Raw genomic sequence first — 27,365 nt, 5'->3', positions numbered from 1 at the left:
GCTATGCTTCTTCCTTTACGTACACTCTTGTGATAAAGTTTAATTAGTCACAGAAAGAAGTTAACGATAAAATACAACAACTGTAGCAATGTACTGTAATAAAAACTTACAACTTATGGATTATTTATTTCTGGAATTTTCCATTTAGTATTTTTTGGATCACAGGTGACCTCAGGTAACCAAGACTAAAAATAATGGGGGGGGGCCTGGACAACAACTACACTCAGAACTGCTACTATCAGTCACCTATGTGTATATATATATGAATACATATATATGAATACATACATATATGTATGTATATATATATGTATATAAAATATATTCACACATCAAATCCTAACTGATTTCTTTTTATAAACTGTTCAATGTTTCAAGATTCCAAGAACAGTTCAGCTCATACGTTCCTGTCACCCATGGGAAAGCAAGTTCAAGGGGAACAGCTTTCTAACTCTTTGAAACAAAGCCACATACTAACAGCCGACATCTAAATAGACTTTTATTTTTATTTTTCTTGTTTGGACAGAAAAGAAAAAGTCATTGGCCTTCATTAGACTCCCTAAGTGTTGGAAACACCTGAACTCAGGAAGAGTGGACCTTGTAGAAAAGCATCACAAATTGAAAATATATTTCTCCGTGAAAGTGCTTTTGATCCGATTAAGGGTACAGCAAAGGTTATCTTAAACACAAACTGAAGTTGGGCCTGTGATCTGTGGCATCATGGGTCCCACCGCAGGCGAGGGTGCTTGTGGAGAGAGTGGACACAGACGTGACAAGGTGTGGAGAGCATTCTGCTGCCAGCCACACCTCGGCTCACTGAAGGAATGAGGAATTGCCCCAAAGCCCCTGCCGAGGACAGTCTGCATCTGAGGACATTAGGTGGCATTAGATCAGGAGGAAGGGCTGCAAGGTGTGGAAAAATCCTTGTTTCCCATCTGTGGGGACAGTGGGCCCACCTTGGGGCTCAGGCTCCTTGGAGAGATGTCAACCTGTGGTGGGAAGGACCTGGGTCTATGGGAGATCCCACAGGGCCAGTCCCCAGCCAGGGCCTCCTAATCCTGCTGTGACTTTCTAGGGGACCCCATCCCCAGAGAGAAGGAGGTGAAGGATTTTGTTTTCATGATGCTATAGAATTCTCAAGACAGGTAATTCTGCAGCCAACAGTGACAAGGTGACAGAGTCCTCAGTCTGCAGCCAACAGTGACAGGTGACAAAGTACTCAGTCTGCAGGCTCCCCAGGCCTTGGTAGCCATAGCTACATCTGTCCTGGAAGCCAGCGGCCCTTCCTAACTTGCCACAGGCCAGAAACAGAACTGTGATCATGCAGGGAGCTGTGAAGGTATGTGGTGTCTGAGAGTGGGGAGTGGGGAGTGGGGGGCACATCTGTTCACAGTAGACCTTAAGCAACAGTAGGGAATTAACCTGAAGATACATTGAAAAAAAAAAAAAAAACCAACCAACCAACCAAAAAACAAAAAAAAAACCCAAAAAAAACAAAAAAAAACAAAAAACTAGCATTGTTCTTCCCTCCTCGCCCTGCTCGCTGCAGTCCGGTGGAGGACAGAACAGGTACACCCTGTTTATAGTCAGCAAGCTGCAGCCGCCCCGCCCCCCCTGGCTCTGAGTTTTAATGGCACCACATTGCATCTCTTCTTCCAAGGGAGCCATCTAAGCTGATCTCATGGGAGAGTGCTAGGAACCCACGTGCCGGGTGCTGTGGGGTGGCACCGAGGGGTCCATTTTGTAAGCTTGCCTGATCTGAACTTGAGCCCGTCACGATCTTTCACGCTCTGGAAAGCGGAGCATGGTCCACTGGTCCTACTGCTGGTACCTTCCGAGGTCACCTGTATCAGGCTCTGGGGAGCCACCCTTTGTGGGGGGTGATGTGGAAAGCAGACTTCTGACCACACATGAGCCCTCCAGCCAGCAGGCAGGTGACAGGCTCCTTCCTTGTCCCTGACACCCCTGGGCCAGCAGTCTCAGTGGGCTGGCGATGAGTCCTCCAAGCCCAGCAACTCCCTGACAAGTCTCTCTCCGAACTGTGCCCGGCTGTATTTCTTCACGTGGTAGGCGTCTGACATTTTGTACAGGATGTAGGCGTTGTTGACGGCGATGCTGATGGCGAACCAGAACACTTGCTGCCACGTCTTGTTTGGCTTGTGAGAGATGAAATACCTGGGAAGAGGGGGAGGCACGGCGTCGTGTAGCTGCTCCCCTCATTAGGACTTAGGAAGTGAATAAAACCCACAAGACTGAGGGAACTCTTTAATCTGTCACTAGTGTCCAGTGGGGGAGAGCAGGTGTTTGTCCACATCTCCTCAGAAAAGTCTCACAATGGGCATGCTGGTTACAACTCTCAGGGGAGAGAAGCCTAGAGGCTGAGGGTCAGGCCAGTGCATCTGAAGAACTCCCTTCTGGTGATGCACTGGGAACTAGCTGTGGGCGGGGCCCAGGGGCGGGGCTATGACAGGCCCTGCCCCATCCTCCAGCAGCTGCCTTCTCAGGGCCCTTCTCTCGGCCCACCCACATCTAAATGCTTAATCCCTCAGTTCCAGGCCTCGTGATGTGTTCTCTCTCTCGTTCTCAAATGTGCTTCCGTTATCCATTTGTCTTTCCTCAGGGAAGACTCAGGACCCTGGGGCTGACCCTGAGGACACTATGCCCAGAACCTTATTTTAGGATTCTCTTATCCTGTTTATTGTCCCTACATCTTGGCTACATCATATATGAAGACCACCGGGGAGTTCAGCTCAGGATGGACAAAGCCTAGAAGATAAAGGCTGAACTATGTGCCAAGATGCCCACCAATGGGGTATGAGCAGTGGCGGGTACCTCACGTGGGGCTGGAGCCCTGGGATATGAGTGGAGTGCAGGGATTTCTAGAGGAGATAGGTGTATAGGCCACCTGTGGGCAGGACGAGGGCCTGAGACTACCTCATGGGTCCTCATGCCCCATATTTATGTTCTTCACTATGTCTGGGCTAACATAACCCTCCCTACACACCACTGCGATGTGTGTCGTCATGTTACCCCATGCACACTGGCCGGCCGACCATGCACCCAGCAGCCACCCACGCAACGGATGCCACTTGCAGGCATACCGGCCACCCAGGCACCCACTGGCCGCCCACACATCTGACATCACCTGAATGCACACCAGTCTCCCAAACGCCAGATGCCACTCACACATACACCATCCACCCACGTCCCCCCAGCTGGCCACGCACCTTCGGCTGCCCACGCACCCCAGCCGCCCACACACTCACTTGCTGTACTTATCGTCGTATCTGCAGATGTAGCTGAGGTGAGCCGCAAAGGCCTCCACGGCCAGAGGGCAGGGGATTTCCCCGCTCCTCCTCTTGATGATGACGCCTGTGGGGGAGACAGGAGCTCAGTCCCCATCCAGGCTGCCCAGTTCCTGGGGGTGGGGCGTGGTGGGACACTGGACCAGCACCGTCCATCACGTGCTTCAGCAGAGCGGTGGGTGTGAGGAGGCATCGGAGGCAGACAAGTGCACAGTTATCTGCCACCTAGACTCGGTGGCTTCATGGGCACAGGGACAATGACACAGTCGCAGGCACATACAGATGCTCCGGGGACAGGCCTGAGAAGTGAGGGGAAGGAGGCTTCTCTTTCCCCCTCTATATTGGATGACTTGGTCAGGGGCTGGAGGAGGGTGGGAATAGCGGCAGTTTCTCTGGGCTGTTCACAGCGTGGGTGGGACCATGTCACAGAGGAACAAGGAGGCCAGCCCTTCCACACCAGGCCCAACATCCTCACATCTCTCAGGGGCCTCTCCATGACCCCTTAGCTGCTCATCTACCCAGAATGTTCCTCTACACACACCAAGGGAGCGCAGCCAACGGGCCCGAGAGCCATGGCACAACTCATAACCAGCAGAGCCTGGGGACCAAAAGGGAAGCCACAGGATCTCCCCATTTTATTGCACCAATGGCTACTGTCTGACGTCTGTCCTCTGGCCTGCTTGTGCACTGTCTGGATCCCCTCTGCAGGCCACAGGAACAAAGGTGTCCACAGGCACCTGGACATAGTTAGGGTTTCCCACTGTGCTGGCTAGCTTTATGTCAGACTACAGAGGCATACACCATGTGGAGAACATAAATACATAAGTACACTGTACCACAGAAGCACATGTAGACCACACATGTAACATGACCATACATATACTGTATATCTATCTATCTATCTATCTATCTATCTATCTATCTATCTATCTATCTATCTATCTAGTGTATGTGTGTGTGTGTAGTATATGTAGTGGTATAAATACATATAAACACATTTTTATATATATATACACTATATATGTATATATACATAAAAATATACATATAAATATACATAAAAAATATAAATATACATATATCACACACACATATATAAATACACACATGGTATGTGTATACACTATATATATACACACACATAGTATATAGTGGTATATATACACATATACACACACATACTATATATATATATAGTATATATACAGTATATATACATATACATATAAACACACACATGGTATGTGCATACACTATATATATATACACATACACATGCTATATAGCAGTATTTATACATATAAACATATAAACACACATATGGTATATGTATACACACACTATATAGTGGTATATATATTCATATATACACATGTGTATGCATATATATATATATAACACATGATATGTGTATACACTACACACACACATATATATAAACACACATGGTATGTATATACACTATACACACACACAAACACACACACACAATACGTAGTGGTATATATACATGTATACACACATATATATAAACACACACATGATAAACACATGGTATGTGTATACACTATACACACACACATACACACACATCGCACACATGGTACACCCCAGGAGCATGCATGTCACACACCCAGTATGCACATAGGAATGCAAGCCATTCATGTGCACACTGCTCTGGAAGTGTCTGCAGATTCCTTTGCGATCCTCTCAATTTTTGTCTCAGCAGTTTAACACGGTCTTAGCTGTCAGTTTCTTTAAATACAGACTCTGGGCTAATTAAGTCCCTCTACTCTGAGTCAATTTTAAATCCCTGGAGATTAGCGAGGGCAACAGCAAGCTGCCTGGCAGCCAGGATCACACAGGCGCTTTGCTTCCAGGAGTCAGAGCTGATAAAATGATCCACAAACTCCACCCACAACGTAGCCTATTACCATGCCCAAACAACAGAGCTATCACAGCCCAACAGGACGATGAGACCAAGCCACCTGCCAATCAAGGCAAGCTAAGAGCTTCGTGCAGCTCCTACCTGCCCCTTCCCAGGACAGCACAACCAACTACGAGGGACACAGACAGCATGAGGGCCCTCCATGCCCTGGGTGCCCCCCTTCCTGTACACTCACCTTTCTGCACAGGGGAGTAGGCGTTGGTCAGGAAGCGGAAGTGCCCCTTGTTGTACCAGCAGATCAGTGACATGTTGCCCTTTGTCCTGATCTGGTGCTGGCCCCGGGCAAGTGGGGTGGCAGGGTTGGTCAACATGGATGGAGGGAGACCTGTGCAGTCACTCTTCCTGGAGCTGAGGAGGCCACAGCAGTAGATCCCTGGAAGGAAAGATACAAACTCTCATATGTTCCACTGTCAGGGCGCCCCACCCACAACCCGGGAAGGAGGGCGAACACTCAGAGGCAGCTGCTGAGGCCTTTCCCCATCCCTCTATAAGAGCACACCCGAAGGTCACTGAGGCCATAACTAATGCAAGCAATGGATTAATGCAACAATATGGCCCTTATCAACGGGGCTCTTGGTTGGTACTGTGGGGCATAGCATCCTATCTGCGTCCATAAATGGAATTTGCTAAGGTGTCACATGTACATTAGGAAAGGCCCACCGGTAAATAGCTGTGGTGATAAGGATGGTATGGCTGTGCCCAACAACACAGCCAGAGACCTCGGGATGGACACACCCGTCAGCTCTTGGGGCTCTTGTAGAAGACAAGACTGAAGACAAGACACGTGGCATTCCACTGTAAAGAACTCAGTGGCTCTAGATGCTTCTAAAAATTCATAGTGATATCATTTCTATATTGCCTAACCTCAGAAAAAGGCAAAATTTCCTATCCAGTTATTCTCCTCCACCCAAGGGTTCTCCTCCCAGCTCCTGGCTTGCTGAGCCAGGGAATGCCTTTCCCTGGGGATCTCAGAAGCAACTCTCCTAAATCCTCGTGGGGAAAGGTGCCCCAGAGGCCCAGGCCATGTCCAACACTCATGCGGCTTTATAGATCTAACACTGGACAAACACACACACACACACACACACACACACACACACACACACACACGAGCACATACTCCAACTCCCAGTGCTGAGAGCAAATCAAAAGGTGGACCCTTACGTACACATGCACACACCATCAAGGGTTACACTTCTATGGACATGCACTGTGCTTCATGGAGAGCCAGACCTCCTCCAAAGCGGCTGTGTCACATGTCCTGCAGCTTCCCTTCCGTCCTCCGTCTGATCTCCTGCTAGGTTCTTGCCACAGATGGGTTGAGTCTGCTGGCACCACCCAGCGCAGAGGGCTATTCTTACCTAGACTGCAATGCTGGCTAGCTGGGGCAGCCTGTTCCCTCACTTCAACCAGGCTTCCCTGGCCCAAGATGTAAGTTACCTGTCACTCCACAATACAAGAGTTTTAAGGCCTGATATCCACTGTGTTACAGAGCAAAATGTCTCAATTCTAGTAGCTTCTGTCTATGAGTGATGCTTTCTCAGCTGTCCCCAGCATAGCTTGGCATTTAGGTCTCTGCTTTTCATATCCAGCATCTGCCAAAGTCAAGGGAGGCTTATCCAGTCTGCAAAGAACAACCAGCCTCTTGCTCCAGGAGCCCAGGACCTTTCTGAGGCCTGAAGGATCATTCCTGACCACACGGGTCTCTGCCAGATCGGAAGGAGATTCACCAGCTATGGAGGATGACTCTGCTACTTTCTAGACCCTTTTTTATGAGGGGCTTTTCCTCCAGGCCTGTTATGGCCAGAACCACACAGCAAAGTACACACAAAGGAATGCCCAAAAGACTGGCAGGGCTCTGTGCCAATGCTATCACCTGACAGCAAGCCCAGGACTCACACACCACGAAAACACCAGAACCCAGACACACAGGGCAGCTGAAATGCTGTGAGCAATCTGTGCTAGCCGCTGCTCCTACCCTCCTCATTCTTTGGTCACTCCCCACCCCCCAGGAGCTGGCCATGCTGGGACGGCCGCTGGACAAACCTTGCTTCTCAAATTCTTCGAACAGATTGAGGCTGGTGATGCTAGGCCCTGTGAAGATGATATAGTTCTTCCCGGCCGCATTCCGGCACAGGCTCCGGGCCACCATGCTGTGCAGCTGTGGCTTGTTCTTCAGAGCGTCCAGGCCATCTGGGCCACCACCTTCCTTTAGGTGGACATAGATCTTGAACAGAAAGGCAGAGGGGTCAGAGTGCCAAGGGCAACAAGGACCACAGCCCGAGACCGCAGGAAACATGGGGTTAGAGGAAACCGCCTCACCCTATTATGTCATGAGCCTCACAATGTCCTAGGTCACCACCACGGCTACCCAAAACCTGAGCAGCTCATGGTTTAGCTGGGAGGCTTCTGTCCGTGAGAGTATGAGCGGGAGAGGAGCAGTTAGAGATGGGAAAACTGGCAGTCAAATTTGATGCAAACCTGTCCCTAAGTCCGCACACACGCACACACACATGCGCACTCACACAAATAGAATCGAAGGGCACTTCAAGGGCTAGGCATGCTCTTACATGCCTAGTGGTTATCGCCCATGGGGCAAAATGACTAGTCAACCCAAAGACAGGTAAGACAGCCCTCGTCTGTCTCACTGCACCAGAGATGCAACAGAAGTCAGACACACTCCAAGGGCCAGAAGCAAAGAGGCCATGCTAGGCTTGGTAAGCCGTTCCTAACACATGAGCCATACCAGCTCCACAATTGCCACCAAACACGTGTATATGGGAAGGACGATGGATTCAGGGGCAGACCAGACCGGCAGGTAGGGCGCTGACTAGTCTCTCCTAAGGAGAGTAGACGTTCCGGGGAATGTTCATACTTCCATAGACAGATACCCAGCAGTGCCTGTCACATCCCTATGCCTGTCCTGTCCTGCACAGCAAGCTCACATTGGTGTCATCTGATATGCTGGAACTGCTAGGAGCTGGGACACCAACGGTGCTCTCTGAGAAACTCCCAGAAGAAGCACATGGAAGACCCAGCTACTGTGTCAGGTCCCATCCTGTCAGATGCGTTTGGCAGCTCACCTACCAAGCACCGGTGTCCTTAAGGATACAAAAGCCCAACTCTGTGTTCAGGTCAGTGTACAGGGATGTGACTTAGCAACAAAGTCTTCAACAGAATGGGCGATAGATACGTCCTTCACTGGGAAATGGTGCCGGACAGCAAAGCCTCTGGGTTTAGCAATGGTTGGGAAGCTGGTGAGTCTGGCCTGCATGGGTCTTCTGTGATATGTAGCTGAGCATGTTATTCGACTGTACACACAAACACACTCAGCTTCAGAAACACTGGCATACCTGTTGGCCTCCCACACTATAGGATGGGAGCCTGCGCATGGTGCACGTGGCTCCTGTGTTCAGGCCCCACAAGGCTGAAGTCAGAGCATCAGCGGGTCTGTTTCTATGCAGTGCTCAAGAAGCTCCTGGGGCAATTAGGTTGCAGGACAGTGTGTGTCCATCACTCTCTGGGAGCCACGAGGGCTGTTCATGTCTCTGTCCTCTAGCTTCAGCCAGCATGGTTTATTGTAGATACTCAAAGGGCTACTACTGCAGATTGTGGTTAGAATATGAAATGTTCTCCACGTTTGTGTGTTTGAACACTTGGTCCTGAGTGATGGTGATATTGTCTTGAGAAATTGGCGAACCTTTTGGAGGTGGGGCCTTCCTGAAGGATGGGGTAAGCTGGCCTTGAGGGTTACATCCTGGCCTCTCTTTCCTGTTGAGCGCTGCTTCCTGACTGTTGATACAATGTAACCAGTCACCTCACCCTCTGCCACAGACATGAGCTGCTCCTGCTCCTGCTATGTCTGCCTAGTCTTCAACTAGTAGAAAGCTCTTCTAAGTTGCTTCTTGTCCTGTGTTTGGTCTCAGTGGCAAGAAAAGTAACTAATATGGAGAACAGTAAGCATTTACTAGGGCTGCAGAGATGGCTCTGAGGATAAAGCATGGGCTGCTCTTAGGTTTGGTCCCAGCATTCAAGTGGTAGTTCACAGTGGTCTGTAATCCAGTCCCAGGGGAACCAATGGCCTCTTCTGGCCTGCACAGGAACCAGGCACACACATGGTGCACACAGGCACACACATGGTGCACACTGGCACAACATGGTGTATACTGGCTCACACATGGTGCACAGGCACACACACAAAATGCACAGGCCACACATGGTGCACAGGCTCACACATGGCACACCAACATACAAGTGCACCAGCATACACATGGTGCACATAGGCACACGCATGGTGTATAGGCACTCAAATGGGCAAAACATCACATTCATAAAATTAAAGTAAATGAATCTTAAAAAAATTAAAGCGCGTATGGAATTATGGGTATTCTGGGATTTGGGGGTGAGGGTTGCTGAATGAAAAATCGAGTTAGGAAGAGACACTAATTAAAAAAGACCTTTTCCAGCTGGAACCTGGTGTATTCTGGGGTACGAGTTTCTGGTCTTTGGTGTGAACTGCCTTCTCCGCAGGTCTGGAGACTGCCAGGACTCAAAGTTAGGCCAGGGTCTTGCTCTCCTGGGACAGGGGAGTTTCCACAACACCAGCAATGGATGGCTCAGAGTTTGCCCTTGGCTTGGAACACAATTGCAGGACCATCTGAAACTGCTCAGCACTTTGCCCACGTGGGCAAGCCCAGGCATTCTAGCTACCTCCTCCTTCTCAAAGTGTGAACATGGCGTGACGTTACTTCCTTTTCAAGGTGTGAACAGTGTGGCATGGATATCTGCCTAGCCAGTCTTTTCCCTACCCAGAAATCCAGAAGTCGCACCAGAGGCATCCAGAGACTCCCAAGTGTGGGGTGATTTATGGGTTGGTTGGTGGGGTGTACAGAGCGCATATGTCCCGCAAAGGACAACTCACTTCTCGGGGTGGACCTCAGGTTTCATCTTCCTACTCAAGAAAGGCACAGAACTTAAGAACCAATTATTTCTAGAGTGTTTTGCATGACATTTTCAGATGACAATGAATTGCAGGACACTGGAACTTGGGAAGAGCTGTGGACTGGGCTGTGTAAATGTGACAATGAGAGAGAATGGTGTATGTAACAGCCCTTGAGACACCTGCTGAAGGTGTCTCAACCACACAGCCACTCAGCAACACAGCCAGAGACTCGCATGCCATCAAGGTCAGCACGTTGTTAGCAAACGCATCCCAGAGACGGACAGAGTGGGACTCCAGCCACCCCTAGTGGCCTGAACAGCACATGGTAATCTCCTTATTCAGGCCACAGGGTATGCATGAAGCATGTGGGCTGCCAGTGGCTCAGCCCATGAGAGTCAAGACAACTAGCCGATCTCAAAGCAATTACTTCAGCCGTGGGCCAGCCTCTGTCAGGGCCTTCTAAGAACCCCAGACAAGGAAGCCTGATGGCTTTTTCTTCCTGGAAACCCCTCCAGCTCTCAGGAGCTTCTCCTTCTATCCCTCAATCTCTCACCGTTCCCTAATTCTCCTTAATAAGGCTTGCTTCCGCATTACATTCTCCAGCTCTCTGTGTCTTTAATCTTCATCAGCCCAAGACAAACCCAAAGCTACTATCCCAGCCCATCTTTGGTGCCTCTGAGTGTCTGGTACCCTAGGTCCTGGGATCATGTCACAAACCCTACATTACAGGGGTGGAGTCAGGTACGACTGTGAGCTTTCCAAGAACCAGCTACCCCACAGGAGGCTAAGTGAGACCAGACTAGCCTCTGCTTGAATGTGGGGGATGAGTGTGACAGTCGGAAGACACTGAACTAACTCCCCAACACCCTGGGCCCGTGGCACCCCAAATCATCCTTCCTATCTCCCTGATGTCTGCACACCCCAGAGCTCCCCAATTCCAACACTTCTGGCCCCCTTCCCAGTGGCTCACCTGGATGATGAACCCGGTTGAAGAGCACTGGCGGACCCACAGGCTGAATTTCCGCTTTTTCCTCTTCCGCAGCTCTCGCTCCGTGCATGTGGCAATGAACACAGGGTCCTCGTCAATCAGGGGTTCATGTAGCACCTGCGGGAAAGGGGGGGGGTGTTCTCACGGGGCAGTGTGAGCTCCGCTCCCAGCAACACCTTTAGAGGCTGTGGCTGTGACTGAGACTAAGTCACCTGACTTCTCTGACCAGGAGTCTCCTTATCTGCACTGCCGTTCTAGGGAGGGTTCAGCCGGAAGACACGGGCACGCTCACCTCCATCCTGATGCACAACGTTCCTTCTCAAGAGATGGCCGTGGCTCTTACTATCTGCTTTACAAATGCCCATACTGGCTGTGCCTTTAATCTTCATTGGCGTGAGATAGTAAACTAGAGCCGCTGTCCCAGTTTGCCTTTGGTGCCTCTGAGGTCTTTGGGACTGTAGCCCGTATCAGTGATCTATATCACTGGGCTAGGATCTCCAGCCCCAACTCCTGTCAGTATGTGTGGAGTTATGTATGGGGGTATGTATTTATAGGGATGCATACACACAAGTAAAAGTGTCTACAGAGCCAGAGGTACCTGATACCCTGGGACTGGCAATACAGTGGTCGTGAGCTGTCCACTATGGGTGCTCGGAAGTGACTCTGGCTCCTCTGTAAGCAGAGCAAGCACTTTTAGCCAACAAGCCATCTCTCCAGCTCCCCGGCTCCTAAGCAAGTATGGGACTTCACTCATGGCAACTTCTTTGTTGTTGTTGTTTACTGTTTTGTTTTGTTTTGTTTTGTTTTGAGACAGGGCTTCTCTGTATAACCCTAGCTGTCCTATAACTTGCTCTGTAGACCAGGCTAGCCTTGAACTCATAGAGACTTGCCTCTGCTTCCCAAATGCTGGGATCAAAGGCATGCATCAAGCCCGCCAGGCATGTCAACTTCTTGATAACATGAAATCTATGACCCTTTCAAAGACAGGACAATAAGGAAAAAGACTCTAAGTTGGTTTTTCAAACGAAGGTGCTTGGGAAGCCTCCAGGGACATTGTGGGTGGCATTGTGCTGTGATTCCCTCCACTGTTCTATGTCACAGTTACGGATATCCACAGTTAAGCAAGGTGACGTGTATACACGCTCATTTCCATACTACAGGGCGCTCTAGATTGAGGGTCTTCAAATCACTCCTCCTCTCTAAATACAACTTATTAGAATAATCCCCTGTTCTCATCTACTGCAACTCCGTGGTCACTTGAAAGAAAGGACAAGACCCAGTAGAGACCACATGAAGTCTAAAATGGTACCTGACTCTGTGCGGGGGAAGCTTGAACGAACTAAGACCCTGGAGGTGGTGGTCAAGTGTGGCTCTCTCTCGGCAGCTTTGAGTCCACTCAGGGCATGAGGGCTTCCCCCAAAAGCCATATCAGTCCATGACCTGGCATAGACACTAGACACTAGCAGTTGTGACCTGCATTCTTTTGGTAACAGCACCTTCATTCAGTTCTATGTTTTAAAGCATCAGCCTTGAGGCTTTAGTGATGCTCTTTCTGCAAAGGGTTCAAGTTTGGTTGCCAGCACTCATGTGGTGGCTCACAACCTTGCAGAGCTCAAGTTCCAGGGGATGCAGTGCCCTCCCCCGATCCGTGGGTAATACACACATGTACGCCCACACATTTACATACATGCAGGGAAAACATTCATGTACATAAAAATAAAAATAAATCTTTTCCTTTTAAAGTATCAGCCATACCTCTCTACAGTGCATACAGGACCCAAGGACCTGCCCCGAGGACCTCAGTAGGAGCCCCTGCCACTGCTCAGTTTGGGAACAGACAAGTTGGCCTGCCTGGACTGTAGCCCAGACATTCTCTGGCTCCTTACAGCTTATGACACATTCAAAGCCCCATGTGCAAAATGGACAATCTAAGGGGGGGTCTTAGGAACAGGGAAAATGGCATGAAGGTGGCCCCGGCTTCCCGTTCTTCCTCTGCCCATCTCCTTGTCTAGACTGTGAGTCTGCTGTTTCCAGCCATCCAAGAGGGCCCCCCTCAGTGAGCCAGGGAGCCCATCTCTCCATGATCTCCAACCACAGTTACAACGCATCACAGCAGGGCGAGCAAGCATCTCTGAGTCTCCCTCCTCCTCCTCTGCGGAAAACAGTCAGCTCTGTCACACAGCACCATCCCTGAGTCCCCTCTGTGCGACAAGCCACTCGGGGTGTGCCAGGCATCGAGTATGGCAAGGGAGGCATCTCTTACTTATTTGCATAATCCCTCTCCAGGGATGTTTCTCTGATTAGTCTGACTCCAGTTTTGATGAGAGTAGCACCTCCCGTCTTGTGCCTGTGTGCAGGCATCACACAAAAACGGCTGCTTTGTTTGCTGGTAGATTCTGGAGTCTTCGGCGGACTCTGTAAAACCTTCCACAAAGGGTAACACTTGCTACAATGGTAGCTCCCAATGCTGCATGCTGAGAGTCGCGCCTCTGAGTGTGCGCGTGTGTGAATGTCTGTGTGTTCAGGGCGGAGGCATAATGGTGGTACCAGGTAGCAGCAGGCTCTGGGCCACTCCTGAGAGTCACAGCAAATCTGACCTCAACTCTGACAAGTGTGTCACCTGGTCTGCGGGCAGTCCTCTAGGAAGAGGGAAAGAGAAGTTCCCAGGCAAAGATGTAGCTTGCCACCCCCTCCCTGACACCACACCTCGGGCCCACACACGGTGCCTGCTAAGTTCTAGAACAGTCGGAGCGCCAGTGCAGAATATTCCAAAGCCCATGGACCTGAGACAGTAACACCCCACGAAAGCCCTGAAGTTTCCAGTTGTGCAGAACAGGAGAACATTACAGACTCGGGAGTGCAGCCATCTTGGGAGTAGAAGCCCAGCAGACGCCCCTTAAAAGACAGTTGCAAGCATAAAAATGGTGGGACTGTGTCACTGGAAATTCTCCACAGAGGAAACTCAGCTGGCTCACCTAGGGGCAAAACCTCTGATCCATCAGCACCTCCTCACTGTGCTTGGTCAACAGAGCAGTTCTGAGATTCTGTCACCAGACTGAGCGTGACAGCACTGAGCGTGACAGCACTGAGTGTGACAGCACTGCATGCAGGTGGACAAGGAAGGCAGTGTGGGTCAGGAGCTGAGAACCATGAGAGACTCCACCTTCTGGAACAGGTTCAGGATATCTGGAAGGAGTCAGGGCTGTGACAGTGCTGAGCTACCAGCCCCTGGATGAGGCTTCAGGCTCTGGCCTGAGTGGCCAGGTGGACCTTGGCATCTAAGAAGTTCCAGTGACCTAATGAAGGTGCCTAGTCAGGAAGTGTCCCTCAGTGAACATGACAGGGACCCTGAGGCTGGGTCTGTGTAAAGCCCCGTGTGGGAAAACCCATGATGAGGAGAAGGTGGAAAAAAGGAGACTGCTGTAGCTCCGAGTGAAGGGTTAAATTCTAACTGTCTGGGGGCTGGAGTTCAAGCCCCACCCTCCCTTACAAACGCATTTGGCTCATAAGGTTAGCAGTCTGGCTGGTGACCTTAAAGAGACTTGTAGTCACTAGAGAAGGTAAGCAAGGACAGGGAGAAAGGCATCCTAAATCTTCTCCTAGCCAAAAGTCTCAGGTGTTCAATGACACCTGGCACACAAACATGTATGCATGCACACATGCACACGCAAACATATATGACACATGTACACACACGCACAAACACATCTGCATGCTTGGACACATACATATACACGCATATGAACATGCACAAACACATCTGCATGCATGGACCTGCGTGTGGAAATACATACATGCAAGTGCACACACGTGAGCTCACCTGGGTCTGAGACGGCCTGAAAGCAGCATCAAAGCCACTCTGTAGGGAGTCGAGGAAGGGCTGGACCTTGTAGAGCCCATGTGTGGTCTGGCTGGATCGGAAGGCCACAACATGGAAGTACTTGAGGATTTTCTCGAAGCGGGCCTGGCTCATGACGAGGGCGAGGCTCCGGTTGCTATAGAAGCCTCCGCTCCAAATGCTGAGTACCGACTCACAGTGCGAGACGCTGGTGGAGATCACATAGCCCAGGAAGGCCTTCATCTCTGCCAACGTCACCTCCACCCAGGTACCGTCACTGCCAAACCGCTCCTGGAACTTCCTGGCATACATGTTGGTCTGTACCACCATGTTCTTGAGCACGTTGTCCGGGACGAAGAGCTGGAAGAAGTCCACCGCGCTAGCGCTGGGTGGCATCTTTCTGGTTGGACCTGAAATCCAAAGACAGGCTGAGTGCTCACGTCCAAAACCATCACCACCTGACAGGAGCCGGGTCCTCTTGGCCTTGGGCCTCAGGCCACAGCCCTGCCTATCCTCCCTTCCTTCCCTCCTGCGTCTGATGCCTTGCCCAAATGGAGGCCAATAGCCTGGCTCTCACATGCTCTGGGCTCCTGTCACTCAGATGCTCCTGCCTTGTCCCCCAACTCTCTGTCCCCCAGATCATACACATTATTCCCACCTTCCTTCCCAACATGATTTCCCCAGCACCCAAGCCTGTTGTTCTGTTCTGCCCCCTGCAACCCTGTCCTCCTGTCCCTCGATCCTTTTGTTGTCAGGCCCATCACACCTAAGCCGTCCATCCCCTCATGCACTGTATAGGACATCAGTGGCGAATGCAGCTCACCTAGTGAGTAGATCTGAGGAGAGAGATGTAGAGGGAGAGAGCGTGTATAAACCCCTGTCATTCTCCAGAATGTGCTGTACGACTTAAGGGGACTCTGTACCCATAATGATTCAGTTGCAGCCAGTAGAGAACAAGCCTTGCTAAGTAGTCCCACACAATTTTAAACGATTGGTGGGTTAATCCAAAGGGACTAGTGTAAGACAGTTTCACCAATGAGAGACAGGCCTTGCAAAATTTGACTGGTAACAGCTTCTTTGCATGTGTGCACACATGCATACACACACACACACACACCCCAGACGCAACTTACTATAACATCCTCACCATGAACCCAAATCATCTTAGGTGGAAAGTGCATGTGCCCCCCCCCAGCCAGATTGTTCTAATTCAGTCCCAGCAGACTGGGTGTCGGCTGATCCCCTCACAAGGGCAACTGACAGGGAGCCTTAGCTCAACATCACTGTCCCAAACCTCAGAAGTATCATCTGACACACTGCCAGCCAAAGAAAAGATCCAGGCTTAAGATGCACATGTGGTTCCTACTCAAATCCATCCCTGCTTGTGCATTACCCTAAAGTCAGAAGTCCTAAGCCGAAGCTTCTCTGTGAGTGTGTGCACACATGTGTGTGCATGTGTGTATTCATGTGCATGTGTTTATATGCCTCCTAGGAGCTTCTGTTTGCAATCCTATCATACAGGCTTGAAGCAGCATGCTCTGATTTGTAGTACACAACCTTTCTTTTGCATCTGTGTGGCAATTTTTAATAAAAACTGGATGAAGAGTTTTCCCACCAGCTTATACAAAAACAAACAAACAACAAACAAACAAACAACCTACCAAGCTGTTAAAAAAAAAAAAAACCCACCAAGCTGTTTGCAGATAAAGCCAGTTTTTTGAGCAGTGGCCAGATCCGGGTAAGGATCTTTGGGGTTTCCATTTTGCACGTGCGCGCGCGTGTGTCTGTGTCCATGAGTGTGTGTGTGTGTGTGGGTACATGTAGGAGGTACACATACATGTGTGTATGTGCACATGAATATGGAACCCCAAGGTCGAGATTGGGCACCTTCTTCAATCACTCAGCTCCATCTTATTCATTGAGGCAGGGTTTCTCAATCAAGCCCAGAGCTCACCTATACGGATCTCAGCTCCAGGCCTCATGCTTGCATGGTAGGCGCTTTCACCACTGAGCCACCATCTCCTTAAAATTCATTGGATTGGCCGGTTGCTCCCAGTTCTAGCGTTTTCTTTGTAGAACAGACTGAGTGAAATCAACTTTTAAAGTCTGTCTGCAGAGTCAGGTGGACAAGCCCGTATGCCAGATGCCCAGCACGGCACTGGTATGAGGAGACAAGCCCAAGGCTCGGCAGCTGTTTCTGGGACAGCACCTCACTGAGGGCTTTGCAAAGCAAATTCTGTTTTCTGTTCACCTAGACAGCAGGGCGGCCACCGCCTTCACTTTCCCCAGCCACACGTATATAGCCTAGCTGCCACCAGTGCACCAAACCGATCCAGGAGGTGGTCCTGTTGGCATGGGGATGTTGAAATTCAGGGCTATGTTTACTGGTGAGCCATAAGTGCATAGTGAGCATCTGTGCTTTTCAGTAGGCTGGCAGCCTCCTGTGGGTAGAGCCATAAATTATTCAGACCAGACCGGTGATCAGCGAGGAGAAGCAACATTGTAACTGCTGTCTCATGCTGACTGAGAGGCATGGAATTTTCTCTCCCTGAAGTTAGGTCCAGAGTCATCTTCCCTCCCATGCACGCCATTTCTGGATGGATAGCCAAAGTCTGCTCCAGCCTGCTTCCTGAACACACTACAGAGTGGCTGGCTTCCCTCCCTCGCCTATTCGGATTGACAAGCTTCCCTGTTGGCTTTTCTTGGTTGCTGTGGTTCCTGCCACTTGGAATATGGTGACAGAATCTGGTTGTCACGAAGGAGGAATGTCATTGATGCAGCTCCTACCCACAGCCTCACCTAGCTTTCTTGTTTTTTTGTTTTTTCGAGACAGGGTTTCTCTGTATAGCTCTGGCTGTCCTGGAACTCACTCTGTAGACCAGGCTGGCCTCGAACTCAGAAATCCGCCTGCCTCTGCCTCCCAAGTGCTGGGATTAAAGGTGTGCGCCACCACTGCCCAGCTCTCACCTAGCTTTCTACATGACCTCTATAACTTGACATTAGCCCCAACAAGGGGCACTAACCCCATTCAGACAGAAGTAGGACATAGCCCGGGTTCTCTAGGTGACTTACAGAGATGAAGAGCTTTGTCTATGTCTGTGGAGATTACTAAGAATGCCACATGGCCCATGGGGACAGCAACCATGTGTCTCTCCCCTCCAAGACACCCTCCTGCTGTGGGGTGAAAAGAATAAAGTCCCGCGCCTCCTCTGGCTTCTTCATGCAGCCCCACAGACTGCCTGCCCTTTGCACGGGCCCCAAGTTCTGCTCAGACATGGCTGCCTGTGACACCCACTCTCTGACATCTACTGAAGCAAGAAAGCCGAGGTCGTGGCTGCTCGATCCTTTCTGTCCTCCAAACTCAGGATGTGGTGCGCTTAACACCTAACCCATACACAGCAAAAATGGAGACTAGCAGAGGGGAGGGTGAGCTCTACACTCCATGCATCTTTGCTGAGCTCGGTAGGAAAAGCGAGGGGCCCGTGTCACCGCTCGGTGACAGGTTTGGGTCAGCAATGTACACCATACCCTCAATGGTGCCATGGACGGCTGGCAGGACAAAAGGGGTTCACTGATGTGTATGTGTGGAGCCCACCTGAAAAGGCAAGGTGCTTTGGGTGTCGGGCAGAAGCAGCAGACACATAACCTACCTGGAGGCAACTCTAGGGCCAGCTTTGTTCCCCCCCTCTCCTTTCTCCCGCTGGGGCAAGCCCCTGGGGGACCACTCCTAGGGGACCACCCCCGGGGGATCACTCCTTCCTTGGTTCCCTCTGTCTTCTTTCACCTCGGGCACTAAGCCAAAAGCAGACAATACAGCCTTTATAGTCTCTGAATAGGGGCAAGGGCCGCACAGCCTCGACAGGCAGGACCGATCTCCGCTGCAGGTGACACAATGGGCTGCTCGATCTTCATTCAGGCAACACATACTTCATGACCATTAATATGCTTGTCAATAAACACCCCGAAGGCAGAATGAGCCCCTAGATCCCCTTATCAGAATAGAAGAGTATTTTCTTCCATTCTGGAACATTCTGTAGCAGCCATGCTGCCCGGGATAAAGACAGCTATGGGGATGTTTGGGGGCAGATGCTGTCAGTGGTTGCTGTGGAACAGCTAACGGTCAATTCATATTTAAATGCAGAGGTGGAGTCACTCTCCAGGTTAAATCAAATGAGTTCAAAACCATAAGAAGGATGTCCCACATTGCCTCTCTCTGGAGACACTGGGCATCTCATTTGGTGAAATGTGGTGCAGAGAGAGGCCTGCAGTCCCAAGTGTGCCTGTAATCCCAGCACTTGAGAAACTAGACTGCTATGAGTTCAAGGCTAGCCTAGTTTACATAGCAAGTTATAGGCTAGCCTGTGCTACATAGAGTGGCACCCTATTAAGGAAAGGAGAGGGAGGGGAAGGAAAAGCCAGAGGTGACCATGATGGATGGGGGAAGGCAACAGGGTAGTCAGCAGGACCAGCACCAGCTGAAACAGGAGGAATCCATGGACAAAGAGAGAGGAGGGGTGAGGAGACTGGGGTGCGCCTGTGCACCTGTGTGCAGAGGCCATGCGTACACTTGGTTCAGGCTGTACAGTCTCTAAAATCCTGGCTTCGAATCTGTTCTTATGTTCAAATGAACTTAAACAGAGGGTCACAGGGGTATGCAGGACAGGCTGGACACAGAGAACACATTTCTAGTCTCATAACCCTGCCCCAGCATTTAAAAAATGACTGTAAGTCCAAAGAAGCAATCAAAACTGGGGTGGTCCAAGCAGGTCTTGACTCTGGAGAAGCCCAAGGTTCTACAAGGCCCAGAGAACAGGCCTGGCTTTTCCAACCCAAAGAAAAGGGTAAAGCTAAGACCTCTAACTCAGGCCAGCCCCTGATTGAACATAGCTCCTTAGCAACAGCAAGATGGAGGGAGATAGGGTGACGGTATAAATGACATCCGTGAGAACCACTTGGGACAATGGATGGTGTACATGCAGCTGGTCCTCTGTCTGACCCATGACCCTGGGCACGGACCTACCTCGATGTTCTCTACCTGGACAGTGTGTGTACAGGGAGGACAGCTCCAGGCATCCTTCCTAGATGGACCCACTTGGACACGTGGCTGCCTCCCACTCACCTAAGCACATCCAGCTAGAAGGCTCTGAAGGTATGGCCCATCCCAGCTCTTACAGACCCATGGTCCCTCCAAACACACAGCCAAGCCCAGAGGACCCACAGAGATCCTTGCTCCACTGGCAGGCCTTCGCTTGCTTTGACTTTGGTTGTGCACTGGGGTCACACACTGGGAACGCAGGGCAGCTTGGGTCAACGGCAGCAGGCAAAGCTTGGTCCCTGGGTACCCATGTCCTCCTCATCACAGAACTGTCCCAGAAAAGCACGCAGGCTGGAGCTGCTTCTCCCTGGGTGCTAATTATATCCTCACATCCCCTGTGCACCCACCCACGCCCTGCTGGGAGAGAAGAGAAAGAAGAAAATGAGAACGGGGAGTTGGGGTACAGAAACGGATCCCGAGACAGTGGCATCGCTCAGAGGCACGGGAATGACAAGGCACAGACTTTGGTGTCTTCATTTGACATTGAGCACGGGTCTGGGTCAGAACAAGGAGACTAAAAGTATAAAGGTCAGAAGACATGCAGGCAGGAGACTCCCATCTCCCCAGGACAGGAACTGGGGGGCTGGAGAGAGCCAGCCTGCAGCCTCCTGCCCACAGTTTGGGCCACACTTTCAGAGTATTAGCTCTGGAAGCATTGCCAGGGCAACACTTTGCTTGTTTATCCATAAATATCAGCATGTCACATTCACTTCATTTAACATATACACAGCATTCAGCATGCTTTTCCACGTAGGTGTGTGCTCTTTCTGCTTCACAAATGATAACTCAGTTTATCTGTTCTTTTCGTGAATACCAGCTCCATGCGATCTGTTCTATTATCAACCCCACTTACCCAAAAGGGAAACTAAGTCACAGAGGGATTTTTGTTGTTATTGCTTAAAGGGTCATTTCCAAGGCTATGTATCTAAGAGTGGGTGTGGCCCTTAGCCTTCACTGTCAATTTGATTGGATTTAAAATCATCACGGAACACCTGTGAAGCTGTTTCCTGTGAGATTTAACTGAGGTGAGAGACCATCTCCAGGACGTGGGTGACACCATCCCATGGTCTAGGGTACCAGAGTGAATGAAGAGGAGAGTGGGCACCAACATTCATGTCACACTGCTTCCTAACTGTGACCAGTAGCCTCATGCTCCTGCCCCTAGGCCTTCCCCTTCCAACAGTGGATTGTATCCCTTTGAACTATGAGCCAAGATAAACTGTTGTAATTAAAGCTACTTCCTGTCAAGTATTTGGTCATGGTAACAGGAAACTTGACTAATAATACAGTGTTGGAACCAGCCGGCTCTGAGGAGTCTACTGCTCCAGCTGGGTCCATTTCATCGGAAGAGTCCCCTGCACCACAGGCCTCCAACACAACCCCACATCCCAACACAATACAGCTCACAACTAGATGTAGAGAACCAAGCACTCTGAAAGCCACCTGCTGAGAATGGGCCCAGGTCTTAGGAATATAACCCACAGGTACAGGACAAATGTGTTCAGTGAACCTAGATGGCAGAGTGACAAGCCCTGTGATGTGACTAAGACCTCCTCCTCTTTCCTTCTGAGTGTGGCTGGAGCTAGGCAGCCCTGTCCAGGGACAGTCCTCACACACTTCAAAAGGGAGATGGACACAGACACTTCTAAGTACAATGGTACTCATGTAGTGGCCCATGTGGTTCTGAGACAGAATCGTATATATCCCAGGCTGGCCTTGAACTAACGATGTAGCTGAAGATGACCTCGAACTTCTGATCCTCTTGCCTCCACTTCCTAAGTGCTACAATTATGGGCACATACCTCTGTGCCTGGCTTATGTGGTGCTAGGAGTTAAATCTGAGGAATTCATGCATGCGTGGCAAGCACTCTACCAACCAAGCCACGTCCAAAGTCTGCTGGAGTATTTTTAAACTGCAATTTAAGCTTTCTAGCACAAAAGCTCCTCTAATTGCCCCATCCTGTGGCAACAGACATTCTCTTCTAAGCTTCAAATTATGAGCTCTTAAAAAGACAAAAGCAGAGATGCGATGAAGTTCTTGGCGAGGACAGCAGCCCCCTCCCCTGCGGTGCGGGACCCAGCCAGTCTTGAAAACAAACTCAGACCAGTGGAAGGACAGTCAGTTGTGACCTAAATTCAACATAACTTAGAAAGTCTATTCCTTTGAGGTACAAAAGATGCAAAACTGACCACTAACCATCTATTCTGCATGTATGTCATTGCTTAAAAGAACACCGGATTGCAGATGGAGGGCATTTTTGCTCCCATGAAGCTTCCAGGTGGCACCCTCAACTCCAGAGGATAAGTAGAAGTGACTGGTGTGGGGGACACTAATTCAGCCGACCATGTGCCAGGAGCACAGCTAGTGACTGTCAGAACTCATAGCCACATTCCTGAAGAAACTTTACAGATGAGGGCCAAAGGGCTTAGACACACTGTCCCACTGTATCCTCTGAGGGATGGTGCCAGAGTCTGTGTCTCTTCCCAGTGACACCGTCTTCCCACTGTGATGCTAGTAAAACCTGCGTGTACCAAGCTATCCGAGCCTTGGAGAGGAGGCTGAGTACGCATGAGGAAGAGGGAGAGCAGCAGGGCCCTCCAGCACATGTCCCAGGGCACCTAAGATAGCCACCCTCCTAAGTGAGCCAGGTGAGGCCAGGAAACAACCTACTGGATTCAAGCAACAGAAAAGCAGGGTCTGGTACTCAGCAGCCACCCTCTGACGGTCTCTGCAAGCTAGATTCCACTGGGTGTGGTTAGCAATAGTTACATCGTTGCTGGGTCTGCCTGGATGCTTCCATTAGAGCCCGCCCCACCCTAGAAAGATGCCAGCAGCGTACCTACTGTACCTTGCTGGTCTCACCTACAAACACACAAACATCTAGCGTGTGACCAAAAGGGAAGGCAACTGGAGACCCCGGACACTATAGGCCAGCTGTGGCAAATAAAAGATGTTTTCCCAGGAACAAAAGATGCAAAGACTTAGGTAGAGAGAAAAGGCTGGGGGGTAGGGGTGGGGTGGGGAGGGGAGAGGCGGCAGGGAGGGAGGAAGGCTCTGGGACCAGATCTGCTTTTACTAATGAGAAACAGCACTCTTTAGATCCTACTGACAGGACTCACTGAGATGCGTGTGTTTTCTTTTCTTTTTTTTTTTTTTTGGTTTTTCTCTGTATAGCCCTGGCTGTCCTGGAACTCACTCTGTAGACCAGGCTGGCCTCGAACTCAGAAATCCGCGTGTGTTTTCTGAAAGGCAACTTACCAGAGACAGTAAGTAAGCTGTGCTCACTTAGGGGCCAGATGAAGAGCTCCCCAAGACACGTCAATCAAGGCTGTCAAAGACGTAATTAATCAAGGCAGTGGTTACTTACGATACATTGTTGCTAGCATACCAGTCTCTTAGACATAGAGGATACCTTATAAATCTAACTGACATTTTGTTTACTGAGAAAAACTCTTAACTTTAAAGCTTGTTATAAATTACACTCTGGGCAATGTTAGGAAAAAACAAGGTGGTTTCTTAGCAACCTTCAAGCTCTAACTTAGAGCCACGGATCCCATAGCTACACAGAGAGGAGCTGGACTCTCTCAGAGCCCATACTTTCTCAAGAGCACCCTCTGTTTTCTTTTTAACCCAACGTTGCCTCCCAGTTAGCTCTCTCTGAAATGTAGTTCTTGTCTAAGCCATGACTCCCAGGCTTGCCTCGGTGGAGATTTCTGAGAAGAACCCTGGCGGTGGCTGCTGTGGTATGGCATTGCCTTTCCCGTGGCCCACCACAGTCCATCCTCATCCCCAATCCAGGACGGTCCTCCTGTACAAATAGAAAGGACACAGGACACACTTCTCCAAGGAAAGCCCTGTGAATGGAATTAGACAGCAGAGACACCACGACTACCTCCTATTCACTCTCCTACTTACCAGCACGCTCTATAGTGAGATGCCTGTCAACAAGCCTGAGAGTCAATGGCCACAGAGATGGGAGGGATCTGTCTCCTTAGCTTATTGTGCCCTGGTGCAGGTGGGCTCACTTAACAAGAGCCCACCAGCACAAAGACACCTCGTACAGATTCTCACCATGGCCACCTGAGGTACCAGCAGTGACACTCCAAGACCCTGTAGCAGGTAGCCTGGCCCACCCCAATCCTCAGCTAGGCCTTCTACTGGCACAGCCCTCACTCCGACAGTGCCTCAACTGAAACTCTGCCAAGTTGCTGGCTGGAAGCTCAGCAGATGAAGACTAGAGGAAGGGGACTTGTTTGATAATGACTTCCAGATGATCAAAGGTTTTGTCTAGAGGCAGGCTGAGAACATGCTGGTTACTCAGTGAAGAGGGTAGGTAGTGTGTGGTGTTGTCGTGGGTGCTCAGACACCTATGGGCATGCCCCGTATAGCTATTTCCCAAATCAGTCCTGCCTCCTCTCTCCAGACACACACTCCAGGGATGGCCAAGATGGGACTTGACACAGCACACAGTGGCTTCTGTGTGGAGATGGCACATGTTTCTGTTAGTCAACCCACGGAGTCTACACATGTGCAATAAGGAGACTAAAGCTCCATCTAGTGCTGTGACAGAAGCTCAATGCCTGATTCAGGTGACAAGGACCAGGGTGCTGGGGACTATGTCCTTGCAGCACTCCCTGTAGGAGGGCAATCAGGAAGACAGTTTCCCCCCCAACTATCTGAGCATTTTTAAAAATGTATTTTTATTCTAAGCATATTTATTTTAAGTACACTATGTACATGCTGTGACCTCAGAGGTCAGAGGAAGGCACCAGGTCCCAGGAACTGGAATTACAGACGGTTGGAAGCACCCACAGGGCAGCTTATAACTGTACCAGGTCTAGGGGAATCCAGCGCCCTCTTGTAGCTTCCATGGGCACTGCACACATGTGGTACACGTGTACATACAGGCAAACTACACACAAAATAAACCGTCTTTAAAATACTTATAAAGGAGTATGAGCAAAATAGTCCAGACTTACTTAAAAAGTTGAAAGATGAGTTTGCATACGTGTGAGGCAGGAGGGGGGGGGAGAGCAGGAGCTACCTTGGTCTAGAAGGATCCTGGGTATCTCCAACTTGGTCTAGACATTTTGAATTATGATTTCTGGAAATCATTGACACATCTAAATATATGGCCGGTAAAGGTAGCAATGGATGGGGGAGGGGGGGGGGCTGGAGACAGCTCAACAGTTAAGAGTACTACCTGATTTTCCAGGGGTCCTGGGTTCAATTCCCAGCAACCACATGGTGGCTCACTACCATGTGTAATGGGATCTGATGCCCTCTTCTGGTGTGTCTGAAGACAGCCACAATGTACTCATATACATTAAATAAATAAATCTTTTTTTTAAAAAAAAGGTAGCAATGGAGTCCCAGTGAATTGTGTGTGTGTGTAGGTGGGGGGAGCCGCTGGGAATAGAACCCTAAACCACAGTATAACAGCTAACGATGTCAGCTTTACAAGATCTAAAATCATCCAAGGGAGGGGCTTCTAGGCATGTCTGTGAGGGACTGTCTAGATTTAGTTAACTAAATGAGGAGACCCACCCTGAGTGTGGTAGCACCATTCCACTGATTAGGGTCTCAGGCCGGATAACAGAAGGATGTAAGCTGAGTTTTAACACACTGCTCTCCACTTTCGGACTGTGGATGTCATGTGACCCGCCACCTCCCAGGTTCCTGCTGCCATGTCTTCCCCCACTTATGCCCCCTTCCCGCCACCCCACTCCTCCATGATGAACTGCACCCATAAACCATGAGCTATGAGAAAGCCTTGAGCTGCTTTTGTGAGTCTTTTGTCAATGATGAGACAAGAACCTACACACACAGCATGCACAGCACGGACAGCACGGGCAGCACGGACGCGCTCAGGCGTCTGGGTTCCTGGCACTCCGCCTCTCCTTCCATCTGCAAAAGCTGTACAGAATGCTGTGGTCCCGCATCCTCTCCAAAGTGGGCCCTCTCTGTTGCCCACTAGTCAGTCGCGGGTCCACTTTTATCCCCTAAACAGGAGTCAGAAGGGCCCTGTGCGGAGCAAGTGTTCAGCCCTGGACAGCGAGCAGAGCCCAGAGTCCCCAGTGTTCACGGCTTCTGTAACTTCTTTGATTTCTCCCTCTGGTACTAAGTTTCCAAAAAGGAATAAGAAAGCAGATAAGGAAAGCAAAATCACGCAAATGTATACGCGCAGGCTGAAAGCAACAAGCCTCAAAGAGCGTATGTTTAATGAGGCTGTAAAAAAAAATTAATGAATCCCCAAAATGTTATTATTACAGTCAAATCGTTGTTTATGCTTTCCACTGGTTATAAATAGCCCTCTTCATAACCAAGGGTATTGTTTGTCAAACTTGGGGAACAAAAGACAGCTGTTAGCAGATGCTGGTGAAATGCAGGCAAGGGTAACAGGGGGTGTACGTGGGCAAGCAAGGGGAGGGGGAGCCAAGGACAGACACACCTCACACGCAGCCACTTCCACATGATTCCAAGTTGGTCCCACACCCGGAGGCTAGCTGAAACTTCTACATGGATGCTTCAGGTCTACGAAGGAAAATGCCCAACTTTATCATCCTGGACCATAATGCAAACACCTATAAGGTAAGGTCGGACTTGAGTTTCCTAAAACTCCAGCTCAGCTTAGCTTTCTTTCCCGTGGACCTTTTGCATTGTTGCTGATATTTGTTTTATGAGACAGGGTCTTATTCTGTGACCCACACTGGCCGAGAACTCACTCCATGGACTCAGAGTGGCCTCAAACTCATGGAAATGCTCTTGCCTCAGCCTCCTAGTTGCTGGTCATTACAGATGTGAGTCATCACACCCAGCTTATTTTGAAGATGGAAGAAATTCACGGTAAAGTAGCAGGCCACCAATGGGCAGCTCTCTTCCTCTACAGGCTACCAATAGGGAGCGCTCTTCCTCCACAGGCTACCAATGGGCGGTTCTCTTTCTCCACAGTCCACCAGTGGGCAGCTCTCTTTTTCCACAGGCTACCAATAGGGAGCTCTCTTCCTCTACAGTCCCTTGGAGACCAGCAGCTCCCACACAGCATGCTGTTTCCCTTTTTATGTTTGTGTATGTGTGAGCATGCATGTACACATGCACATATGTGGGCACAAGGATACCGTGGAGCACAAGTGTAGACCAGAGGATAACTTGAGGGAGTCGAGTCTTCCCTTCCACCCTGCTGTCTCTGAGATCAGACCCAGGTCATCAACCTTGATGCTAAGCGCCTTCACCTGCTGGCCTTCTCAC

The 27,365-nt window shown here is 50.0% G+C and overlaps 1 protein-coding gene across 2 annotated transcripts in view; it reads right to left on the bottom strand.

The window, feature by feature from the left end:
* Nucleotides 1–482: 482 nt before the first annotated feature.
* The window catches only part of Pgbd5 (piggyBac transposable element derived 5), a 64,294-nt gene continuing 37,411 nt past the window's right edge, over nucleotides 483–27,365 (bottom strand). Inside the window, exons 1-7 of one of the 2 annotated variants that reach the window (XM_085843522.1) lie at nucleotides 16,976–17,104; nucleotides 15,004–15,431; nucleotides 11,166–11,300; nucleotides 7,300–7,480; nucleotides 5,429–5,626; nucleotides 3,267–3,372; nucleotides 483–2,175 (exon numbers count right to left, since the gene is read on the bottom strand). In XM_085843522.1, the coding sequence (XP_085699648.1) occupies nucleotides 1,980–2,175; nucleotides 3,267–3,372; nucleotides 5,429–5,626; nucleotides 7,300–7,480; nucleotides 11,166–11,300; nucleotides 15,004–15,431; nucleotides 16,976–17,003 (1,272 nt within the window). In that variant the 5' untranslated portion in view covers nucleotides 17,004–17,104 and the 3' untranslated portion in view covers nucleotides 483–1,979. Of the gene's footprint in view, nucleotides 2,176–3,266; nucleotides 3,373–5,428; nucleotides 5,627–7,299; nucleotides 7,481–11,165; nucleotides 11,301–15,003; nucleotides 15,432–16,975; nucleotides 17,105–27,365 lie in introns of those variants that run through there. The other variant, XM_021170726.3, reaches the window with a different exon arrangement.

Source organism: Mus caroli, unplaced genomic scaffold, assembly GCF_978045245.1.
Source record: "Mus caroli unplaced genomic scaffold, Mus_caroli_1 scaffold_10, whole genome shotgun sequence".
Taxonomy (NCBI): domain Eukaryota; kingdom Metazoa; phylum Chordata; class Mammalia; order Rodentia; family Muridae; genus Mus; species Mus caroli.
This window is presented reverse-complemented; position numbering and strand designations above follow the sequence as displayed.